Here is a 12624-nt window from a genome sequence, read left to right on the forward strand (position 1 = left end):
CATACATCATCTCGTTCCGTACTTAGATCTGGAACCCCTATTACAGTGCTCCTGAGAATTCTCAGAGCTCCATGGTGCAAGTGACCCATCCTTCTATGCCATAGTTCGTTCGCCTTTGTCCCCATGACTGCCTATTAGTGCCATTGGAGATTCTAGTTGTAATCTATACCAATGATGACAATATCGCCGATATTCGCAAATATCACGATATTTTCGGGGAGCCGAGATATCGCCGAGGAAATTTCGCGATATTTTGTCTCACCGAAAATATCGCGATATTTCCGAAATATCGGTGATATCTCAGGAAAATATCGCGCTACGATGCAAAATATCGCAGGGCTCAAAACAAATTTCTCCGTCGCGGCTAGAAAAGGTCGATTTTGATTTTTTTTCATTCATTTTGATTTCTGATTGCTGGAGAAGGAAGGGGAGAGCATTGTGCTTGCTACCAAGGAGGATTCGAGGGTTGAATAGCCATTATCACCACCAACAACAAATATTTTGTTGATCAAAGATTGAAGAACAATGAGACAATCTTCATTTCTTCCATTAACAGGTATGTTCAAATAAACCCCTATGTTAATGATTTTTTTGATAGTTTTAGGGTTATTCTTGCTTGCCTATTTGCCTAAAAACATTTTGCTTGTTTTTTTTTTCCATTTTCTATAATTTTCATGTCCATGAGCAAATGCAAGGGTTTTTTCCATATTTGGACAACAAACTCCATTTGTTTTTTAACTTTCAAATGCACCCTCTTATTGTCATTTATGATTTTTCATTGAATTCACATTGCAAATAATGTAGCAAAAAAATTATTTTGTAAAATGAGGTGGTTATTACTTATTAATTCCAATTTATTTTTTTTGGTGCCCTAGGTTTGAGTTAGCTCACTACAAAATTCAAATATGCCAAAAGCCTTGGACCCATTTTGGGAGTATGGGGAGTCTGATGGTGGGACAAATTGGGCATATCTATCGTGCAAATTGTGTGGGACCAGGATGATAAGAGGGGTTACGCGATTGAAATACCATCTGGCTAGACTCACTGGACATGATGTTGGGATTTGTACAATTTTTAGTCTGGAGCTTATACAAAAAGCTCTTGAGGCAATTGATGAAAAAGGCGGAAAGAAAGAAGAGACAAAAAGAAACAAGGTTGAACATGCAAGTAGATCTTTTGGGATATCTTCTTCTGATTTTGATATTGAGGGTAGTGGGAGGGGCTCCACAGCATCACCAGCTACTGCTAGTGCGAGGTCATCATTTTTTGTTCCACGAACAGGACATGGAGCACAACCTCGCATAAAATCAATTGTTAAAAAAAATGAGAAGCAAGAAGCAGATAGAGTCATGGGGAGGTGTCTTTTCTGGAGCGACTTACCTCTCAGCATCACCAAAACCAATCCATTTTGGTAGCCAATGTGTGATGCTATTGTTGTTGTGGGCCTAGGGTACAAAAGTGCTACATATGAGGAGTTGTAGGGGCCAATTCTTCAAGCAGAAAAGCAGGGCATCAACTCTAGAATGGCGGAATTGAAAAAAACATGGGAAGTTTCTAGATGCACAGTGATGTCTGATGGTTGAACAGATAGGAAGGGTAGGACCCTTCTAAATTTCTTGGTACATTGTTTTAAAGGTACCATGTTGATTAAATCAGTGGATGCATCATAACATATCAAAGATGCAACAACGATATGTGAGTTGTCAGAGGGGTTCATTCGGGAGATTGGTGTGCAAAATGTGGTGCAAGTCATAACAGATAATGCAGCTAATTATGTGTCTGTCGGCAATATGCTTATGGAGAGGCATCACACATTGTTCTAGACTCCATGTGCAGCACATTCTCTCGATTTGCTGCTTGAGGATATGGGGAAACTCTCCTTCATCAAGGAGGTGGTTGATATGGCTAGGAGCATCCCCAAGTTTATTTATAACCATAATTTTGTTCTTAGCCTCATGAGGAGGTTCACTAGAAACAAGTTGTTGCGGCGTCCTACGATCACACGTTTTGCCACAAACTTTATTAATCTTCAGTCTTTGCTTCGATGTCAGTTCGAGCTGAAGAAAATGTTTGTGTCTGATGACTGGTGTAATTGTAGATACAACAAGAGACAGGACGGGAGAGCCATTGCAAAAATGGTGTACTCTAACACATTTTGGTGTGGAGTAGAAGAAGCATGCTCAGTTAGTGAACCTATAGTAAAGGTTCTCAGATTGGTAGATGGGGAGAAGTCTGCAATGGCTTATTTGTATGAAGCCATGGATAGGGCCAAGGAGGCCATTTGTTCTTATTATGCAGGCAAGGGTTCTGCTGGCCTTGATAGGCATATGATGTTATGGGATGTGATTGATAGTCGATGGACAGGGATGCTTCATCGACCCATTCATGCAGCAACACTCTTCCTCAACCCCACATTTTCATACAAATGCGGCTTTGATTTTGATGGCGAGGTGATGGAAAGGCTCCATTCCTATATTCATAGGATGATCCCTGATCCTGAGCTTCGTAGCAAAATCAATCGCAAGATATAGTTTTATCAGGATTGTGTTGGCCTATTTGGCTTTGATGATGCTATTAGGGAAAGGACCCTCTTCATGCCATGTAAGTGACAAGTCATCACTCATTAGAAATTATAATTTTCAATTTAGAATTTCCTTACTTATAATTCTATTTATTTAAAATTCAATTATGTAACTTTTATTTGAAATTTTAATTATGTTTTAAGTTTTTGAATTTTTTATTTCTTTATTTTGTTGTAGATATTTGGTGGCGAAGCTATGGTGCAAGGGCACCAAATTTGCAGAAATTGGCCATAAGAATCTTGAGTCAAACATGTAGATCTTCAGGGTGTGAGTGCAATTGGAGTGAAATACACGCAAAAAAGCGCAACAAGTATAACTTTGAGCTCCAGCCTTCAGTTGAGCAATTACACTTATTGTAATTTTTTATTTTTAATTTATGACCTTCAAGTGTCAAGAGTCAAGAGTCAAGACTCATTAGTTTTTTTACACTCTTACAGGTTGGAGTTCGCACGCCTCAATGATTTAGTGTATGTGCATTACAATATCTGACTTCGAGTGAGGCAAATAGAAGCACCAATGGATCCAGATGCCATTTCCTTAGACAATATTGATATATTGTCTCAATGGAGGGTGGAGTCTGAGGAGCCCATCTTGGAGGAGTCACATTCATGGTTAGAGCCAGATGATCCATTAGAACAGGGGCAACAAGAAGAGGAGGACTCGAAGGAGGAGCAGCACTCGGAGGAGGAGCAAGAGGAGGAAGAGGAGGAGGAGGAGGACACTGTGGGAGCATCAGCATCAACACCATCTGCTATAAATATAGGAGAGCACATCTCCATACCTAGCACTCATTATTTGACATTAGGTGCAGAGGCAAGGCCATGGCCGTCTACTACTAGAGGCAGGCCAAACAACCCACCATGTTTTCCCGTAAAAGGGGGACAGGGCAGTGATTTCAGATAGATCGTTGCTAGTTTTATTTGTTTTGCTACATATAACTCATGATGATGAGATACTTTTATATATGTGATGTTATTTTGTATTGGTTCTCCACATTTGAGTCCTTGATTGGACAATTATCAGGGATCAGCGGGATTTTGTATCACTTTTGATGTATCATTTCTATTTGACATAATATATATCAATGCTTTCTTCATATTTATGTGCCAATATGTTTATTTCATGTTGTTATTGCTTTATATGTTTAAAAATCTAAAAAAAAATGAATATATTATGCATTTTTTATGCTTGCCGATATTTTGCCTATATTTTCGCCAATATTGCCGATAAGATGTTTTCTGGACCCTCGCCGATATTTTGCCGATACAGATATTTTCAACATTGATCTGTACAACAAATTACTTTTGATCCCGATCTACACTTTCTTTTTCCAACTCAGGTGTTTGACGTATACCTTTTCCTTGATGAAGTAAACGTCATAGCCCTTGCCTTGTAGTTGTGGCACGGAAAATAAGTTCATCCCTAATCCTCGTACATGCAACACATTTGTGGCACAGAACCGATCTCCCGATTCTGTCTAAAAAACTATGTTACCCTTTCCTATTGGAGTACACTTTGCCTTGTTCCCCATGGTGATCTAAAAGTTCATCTTCTCTTCTCGATATTCTAAGAAACACTCCCTAATTCTCGTCATATGCCACGAGGCTCCACTATCTATATACCATACTTCTGATGATGCAGCACTAGTCATGCACGCCACTTCTTCTTCCAACCTGGAAGCCAACATAGAGAAATCGAAATCTCTCTCTCTTGTGCAATCTTCTGAAAATCTACATGAGTCCCCTAAGGTGGATGCCTCTGCATCGTGGTCTTGACCTATAACTGATTTTCCCTTTCTGTCTCTGATTACTTGCTCTGATACCATGTGAAAATTCTACCACTGCAACAACTGATTTACTTTTCCTACTTATTTCATCATAAGTTATTCATGAAATTACTTCAACAAACATTAAAATAAATATTGCTGCAGATATCACATCGTAATACGTAACCAAAAATATGCACACATTGACACAGTTATTTTGGACTAATGTCCCCAGAAAAACCCTATGTGGGAAAACCGGTGCAGCAAGGGACGATTTTATTATTCAACAATTTTCTTGTACAACAGGGTGCCAAACTAGCTTACCCATAGATAGACAAACTTCTAGCACTTTCCTAAACCCAGCATAGGCCCTACTAACCTCTGCTACAGCCTGTAACCATCTGCGTCAGCCTGAAACCCTCTATGTCAGCCTACTAAGGCTCTGCGCAGCCTCTCTGGGCTTCTATGTCACTCATGAAGCCTCTATGTGGATGATGCAAGCCCTTCTGGCTCTGCGCAGTCTTTGCTACCTCTGTGTGGCTTCCTCTGGCTCTGTGTCTGCCTCTTCTGCGTTGATCTCCCGTCTCTTTGTTTCGTACTTGCTGCCTCCTGACTGCTCTCCAGACCACTGGTTCAATTTCTTAGCAAACCCCGCTCTAGAAATTGAACTGACTGGTCTCCCTCAGTATGTTCTCCAAGTGCCCCTCAAGCCTCCTCTTATACTTTTTCTATTGACATCTCAACGGTCGAGATTAAGTCCCTAATCAATGGCTAAGATTAGATCTGGCTTGATACATGTCTTTTGGACCATTCTAACATGGATTCATATTAATACACATTAATATTTTATTTTCCATATGTTTAGACTTAGGGACTCCATTAAAAATATTAGTTATTTTAATATCTCCTGATCTGTTTAGAATCTGCCCAAACCCTTTCTGGGTATTGGAGATCTCCAACCTCTCCACCAAATTTCGTGGCTAGAGCACATCCTATGCTACCCCAAACCAACAACCGCCCCCTCCCCTCTCAGTTTAGTCAAGTTTTCATCATCAACATTATGTATGGCTCGCACTTGTTCTAAGGTATTGCATCTATTCTATGAGGCATCACACTTATTCCCGAGATGGCTTGTTTACTACCAGTGGTTCGCTTATGTTCTTGGGCTCAGATCTACAGTGGATCTATTGTTCGCGTTCGTTCTTGTACTCACATACACAATGTGCATTCATTGATGGTTCAAATTCTCTTTTGCATACATTACAATGGCTCATTTTACATGGTAGAGATCTATAAGACTATAAATCATGACTGAAATCTATAGTGACCTTATTCTATGTACAACAATATATGTTATGGCAGCGTTTTAATATCACTAGTATGACAATAAATATATATATATATATATAGTAGTGACCCTTGTTATGATAGATAATCACGATGCACGACTATTACCTGGATATGACAGTGAGTTTGTTGTTATGACAATAACCTTTGACATAAGAGTAAGAGTATCTTTGTGTGGCAATGATCTTGATATGACCATGAACGTCGCAGAGATATTTAGTATGGCAATGAACTCAGTATGAACATGACAATGACCTTAATACATGCCAGTGACCTAAATGGATGGCAGTGATCTTGACAAGGTAGTAACCTTGCTATTATGATATATGATGACAGTGAGATGATGATAGTAATCTTGCTCTAGTGATGGTAGTGACCTTGCCTAAGATGCATGATGATGAATGATGCATAATCGTGATCTTGATATGGATGTGACAATGATTGTGCTGGCAGAGATAACACGATGGATGACAGATGTCTGTCAACTTGTTCTTGAGAAAGAGAACTTGATTTGCATTATTTACTTTGAACATCCCAACCAGCTTGTCATACATTCCTTAGATGTTTCCAAATCAAAAATATAGGCAACCAAAGGTTTGTGAATAGAATCAACAATAATTTTCTTAGCTTTAACATCACCTTTCTTGTACTTTGTTTGTGTAGCTGCAGATGCATTTGAAGGAGGCTCCACTACTCTTCCTTTGACATAGTCCATGGCATCATTTTCTTCCAAAGTCAAATCTAAAGACATCTTCCATGCATGGTAGTCAGATTTGTTCTTAAGCTTGTCCTTGGATTTGAAGTAATATGTACTCGTCATTGGGACTAGAACTAGTTCGTGTCTAACAAATTCTCTTAGTGATTGTTTTTCCTCACTCTTGCTTAGGTTTTGTCTTCACCTGAGCTCTGATACCATGTTAATTTTAGATAACAATGTTATGTTCTATGCTTTAGCACAATTTACTTCAATGTTCCTTTAGTAGCCCAATGACAATTTTCAATTATATGCAGTAGCAATCACATTAACTTAATCACATTGACAGTAAATGCAGATAGAACATAAAAATATGTGCAGAAGACAAGCCACGACAAGAGGACACAAGATTTGGCGGATGCTAGGGAAAAACCCCAATGTGGGGAAAACCCTTTGATCAAATCTTCTTATTATTATTCAATATTTCAGCAAAGAGAGAGATTACATAGATCAAATCCACTTGTCCAATACATAGTCAAAACAACCCTGTCAAAATCAGCAGTCAACAATAATCAATTGCAGCCCTAACCCGAAAGTCAATGTTGGTCAAATCAACGCCAAAATGTCCTCCAAACAACTCGGTCAATAGCAGCCCAATTCGGCCTTCAAGGAGAGTCAAAGTCAGCCCAAAACAATTCGGTCAAACCTAGTCAAAGGAGAAAGAAACATTGATGTAGTTTTTGCGGTCAAATCTGAAGTCAATGCAAAAGTCAATGCTGGTCAAACTACCCAAAACATTTCGATTTCTGTGCCCAACAACTCGGCCTAGGAAAATTGAAATTCTACCCTGAAAACATAAGCAAAGAAGGTCAAATGAGCCCTGGTCAATGCTGGTTTAATTCTCTAAAATTAGGCCTGCACTTAACCCTGAAATTTTCTACCTCCTGCCACACGTGCAAGAAGAGAGAGAAGATGCCCAAGCTATACGAACCAATCAAGAGAAGAGAGATGAAATGATGTGATGAGTGATGTCCAAAGGAGGAGAGAGGTCACTCCTATTTATACAATTTATTGAGGGTGAAGACACACATCCATTGGACTTCTTGAGCCTACATTTGATTGAGGCCGACCTTGACAATTTGTGCATGAGAGAGAATAAATTCAAAATTCCACTTCTGCTTGTCAAAATGAGATGATATTTATATCAAAATTGGACCTCTCGAAAAGAGGAATCCAATGCAATAATCATCTCCATCACATGAGTTGTCCTAAGTGCAATTTGGCCCTAGTTGCCAATTTTAATACTAACTTTACACTTCTTTGTCATAGATTATGGGACTTATTTTTATTGCTATTATAGAATATTTGCATGCTATAAATCACTGATTGAAACCCTAGTTTATGACAGCAATGTATATTTTTTGATGGCCTTATTTGATCCTCTATTGGTCAAACTAAATTGTCTAGTTTGAGCCATAGGATCGCTTGAACTCACTCTCTTAGAATTATACAATAAATCACTTGAAACCCTAAACGTTGCACACTTGTCCTTGGGTGGATCTTGTTGTAAAACCTTTAGGGAGCATTTAGCCTAAATCTATTTGGGTTACTTGATCCCTAAGATCTACAAGGGAAGCCTCCCTAGTGGGGATTGTATCCAACCATAGAAATGGGGTAAGTAGTTGTTGAGGTGACAATGGTAACTCCCTCACTAATCGAAGTTGCTTAGTGAAGCTTTGCACTAAGGTGCTAGATTTTGAAGCAATTGATGGTAGCCCCTAAGTTCCTCGTGGACTTACTTCAAGTGTGTTGTAATTCTAATCTATACTTCTCACTTGATATATTGTCTTTTTCCTATCTCATTGGAAATAAATTATTGGTGATTTGATCAAACTTGATTATTTATTGAATTGTGTGTATTTTAACAGCAACCCTAAAAGGCTCGGCCTAAAATGATCACACTCCAACATTATTATACTTATATAAATATCTAATACAATATAGAGCATACATAATGACAATTTCCGTTTATTTGCAAGCTTGATGTCTTGCGTTTTATATTCAGTTTTTGTAATCTTGTATGTGAGTATTCCTTTAGCACAATCAACCTCATAACAAGCAGCACAGAAATTAAAATCTGAGAATCCTATCTCATGCAAGTTTGCCATGAAACACAATCAAGAGGCACAACAAACAGACCGTGAACACCAAGAAGTTTTATGAATTTGAAATTGTATTTGCCACACATTTTCCCCTAAAACAACTAGTAAAAATTGAAAACATAGGAGATTCCATATGTAAGAAGAGTAGTATGGCTGACCTTCCGGTCGGGATCAGGAGCTGCCATTCTTCCTCTGGTTTTATCGGGGAGCACTCGAACAGGCCGTAAAGTAGAAGGATCGAGAGGCCTTTCAATGTATTCAACAGCCTGATCGTCTTCAGTAAAAGTGGGCGCTGACGATCCAGAAGACGAGGACTTGTCTTCTTCCGTATTGTTGTTGTTCTGGGCCTTGGCCATACGGTGCCACCTTCGCTCTCCCCATCTGCGAATGCTGTCAACAATGTCTCCTCCCATAATGTCGACCTCTGAAATGTGGTGATCGAATCCTGATACCAGAAAGACCTTGTGGGATGCGCATTTTCATATTTATAAAGATTTCACGAGTTTAGTGGAGAGGAATATCAGCGAACGGGCATGACCTGCGTTAATGCGAGACATTATGTTTATGTGAATGAGTCGGAGTGCTATTATTGTGCACTGCGCATGGACTGACACCTGAAATCGAATGACCGCGTCTTTTCTACTTTTCAACGTAAATGCAGAAGAGGAACACGACAAGCAGGTTGGCCGGAATCAAACCAATCAAACCCACCTGAGGTGTGGATTTGACGCCAAAAATTTATGGAGCTTCGGCAGCATACGGCATATACGTGATTCGCTTGATTATAGACAGATATTTGGTTGGTTTCCAACCCTCTTCCTCTCCTGGCTGTGCCGCTGTCCTCATGTGGATAACTTCCCATGCCCTGTGCCATTATTAAAGTAAGAGAAGGGGACTACACGCTTCAGGATTTATGGTGTCATTTTTTTAAGTGAGACAAAGCCAAATACCTGGGTTAAGAATTTATGGTGTGATATTACAAATTTGATTTTTCATATGGTTGTAACTTTGTTTTACAATTTGATATTGTGTCACATGATCGATAATGATTTATGATAATTGGTTATATTGGATAGTGGGTTAATGATTTATGATAGATAATTTAGGGAAAGAAAGAAATTATTTTAAAGTCTACCAAGCTAGGGTTGAAAATTTTATTGCTTTAAATGGTTAACATTTTTATGTTTAATATGTTTAACATATTGAATTTATATTAGTATGTTTAATTCATAATACATATATTTGTTAAAAGTAATATAAAAGAGATATATTTGTTAAAAGTAATATAAAAGAGATGTTATAGTTTTCTTAAAAAGCTAAAAGTAATAAAAATAATAAATTCAAGGTTTTTTATTAATAAAATTACTAATAATTTTTTTAGATAAAATATATATATATATATATATATATATATATATATATTACATTAAAATATATAACATATAAATAGCAATAATAAGTTAAGATTAATTTTACATAATAAAATAGAATAATGATTATATAATTATATTTAAATGCAATTAATAAGAACATAAAAACTTTAATGTTTATAATAAACTTACAATATTGTAATATGTTTAACTATGGATATTCACGATCATTTTGTCATAAATATTATTAACTTGTAAATAGGCTTTGTAATATAGGGGTGATATGTAGGTGTAATCTAAAAGAGTTTGTTAACATTTACAAGTTTAATATATTGAATTTAAATTAGTATGTCTACATGTCCGTATATTAGTATGTCCAATTTATAATACACATATTTGTTAAAAGTAATATTACATTAAAATATATAGCATATAAGTAGCAACACTAAGATAAGATCTATTTTACATAATAAAATATAATAATGATTATGCAACCATATTTAAATGTAATTAATAAGAACATAAAAAATTTAATGCTTACAATATAATAATATGTTTAACTATGGATAGTCACGCCACTTTGTCATAGATATTATTAGCTTGTAAATAGGCTTTGTTACAGTGTCATGGGCCAATACCATGGCTCATCAATACAACATGCCCAAAAACCATCTCTTATTTCACAATCAAAATTTTATAAATAGTTGTTTTTATATTTAATTTATAACATTTTTTTATTAAATTTAAAAGAAATAAAAAATATATATAATTATTTTTTTTAGATATATCTATAACTCTTTCACATTAAAATATAAGATATAATTAGTACCTGTAAATTAAGTGAGTTGTCTTTAGTGAGACTTTTTGGATGCCTAATTTCTCTAAAATCCGGTAGGAATTTATTGAAATCACAAGCTTGATGGGTAAATTAAGACCAATTTTACCATATAAATTAAAATAATAATTTTGTAACCACATTTAAATTTTATTAATAAGCACATAAAACTTACAATATAACAAGATTTTAAACTATAGATATTCACCCCCACTTTACTATGAATATTATTAACCATACCATGCCATGGGCCAATAAGATAGCTCATCAATACCACTTACCCAAAAACTATCTCTCATTTCATAAACAAAAGAATACTTAAAATATAACAAGATTTTTAACCATGGATACTCACTCCACTTTACATGGATATTATTAACCAATACCATAGCTCATCAATACCATATGCCAAAAAATCATATCTCATTTCACAATCAAAATATTTTATAAATATACCACTTACCCAAAAACTATCTCTCATTTCATAAACAAAAGAATACTTAAAATATAACAAGATTTTTAACAATGGATACTCACTCCACTTTACATGGATATTATTAACCAATACCATAGCTCATCAATACCATATGACAAAAAATCATATCTCATTTCACAATCAAAATATTTTATAAATATATTTTCTTTAAAATTTAATTTTATTACATTTTATATTATGTTATCTAAACAGTTTGACATGGTGAAATTACATAAAAATGATGATATATATATATATATATATATATATATATATATATATATATATATATATATATATATATATATATAACATGTTGACTATGAAATTACATAAAAATTAAAATAATAATAATAATAACTAAACCAACCGAGATCCATCTTAACTCTGGATCTATCAAGTGCCCTCTCTCGAGGTGTAAACCTGTCTTCCAGTTTTGCACTCAAAAATAAAATCTCTTGAGGTGCACACCTTTCTTTGAGTTTTTGCACTCAGAAAAGAGGTTTGCACCCTGAGAGATTTAATCCCTCTTTGTGCTTAATAAATCTGGAGTTAAGATGAATCTAGATTGATGGTTATTATCAAATTTAGGAAAATATGGTATTGATTTGTTATTGTTATATATGTAATGCATATAATAATTGTAAAATTTAATCTTAAAGTGTTATATTTTGTTAGGTCCCTATACTACTAGTGTAACCCCTTATTGTTATTAGTACAACCCCCTTATTATATTGTTGTGCCCACGTAGTCCCCATATTGTTATTATTGTGCCCCATAGAAGCTCACTATTATTATTATTGTGCCCTTACATTATTATTTTTATATCGGCTCTTATTATATTATGACCCCTTAGACTCCTATATATAGAAAGGAGGCCTTGTCATTTGTATCATCCAAGACTTGTTCATTTGTGTAATGTAAAGGAGGTTGCCCCCTCGAAGAGGCTTATTTCTAAGGCGTTGATCTATCTTTGCTATCTTTTTGTGAGCTGGTTTCATAACATTTGGTTTCAGAGCTTTGGATTCTAGGGTTTCGCTGCTCCAAAAGGTCATCGTGGCATTTTCACTATAAATTTTTCGCTACGAATTTTCAGAAGATAAAAAAAAACTATTTGAGAAGGAACCAATCTGAACCTCTGGTCCAAATTTCAGATCTTGTATCACTATATTTTCGGAGATATGATCTAAGGAAGTTAGGGTTTTTGCAAGCTCCATAATTTCATCTCAAACAGATCATCGTGGAATTTTCGCCATACTATTTTTTCTAAGAATGTTCAGATTTTGAAATTAAAACCTATTTGACCCGAAATCTTGGTGCATCTCGGATTCGAATCTTAGATATTGTCTCGCTATATGTTTGGAGATATAATCTGAGGAAGTTAGGGTTTTTGC

General features: G+C 35.8%; 1 protein-coding gene across 4 annotated transcripts in view; it reads right to left on the reverse strand.

Moving 5' to 3' along the window:
- Positions 1 to 9419, reverse strand: part of LOC149168312 (mitogen-activated protein kinase 9-like) — a 330675-nt gene extending 321256 nt beyond the window's left edge. For 3 of the 4 annotated variants that reach the window (XR_016259748.1, XM_089428259.1, XM_089428258.1), the window contains exon 1: positions 8709 to 9417. Coding sequence is in view for 3 of the 4 variants with exons in the window: in XM_089428259.1 (XP_089284385.1) it covers positions 8709 to 8963 (255 nt within the window). In the remaining variant the exon portion in view is untranslated. Of the gene's footprint in view, positions 1 to 8708 lie in introns of all 4 variants that reach the window. The other variant, XM_089428260.1, reaches the window with a different exon arrangement.
- Positions 9420 to 12624: the final 3205 nt, after the last annotated feature.

The sequence above is a fragment of the Pinus tabuliformis genome, chromosome 4_2 (assembly GCF_031772625.1).
Source record: "Pinus tabuliformis cultivar Carrire ecotype Pingquan chromosome 4_2, CPIR1, whole genome shotgun sequence".
Lineage (NCBI taxonomy): Eukaryota > Viridiplantae > Streptophyta > Pinopsida > Pinales > Pinaceae > Pinus > Pinus tabuliformis.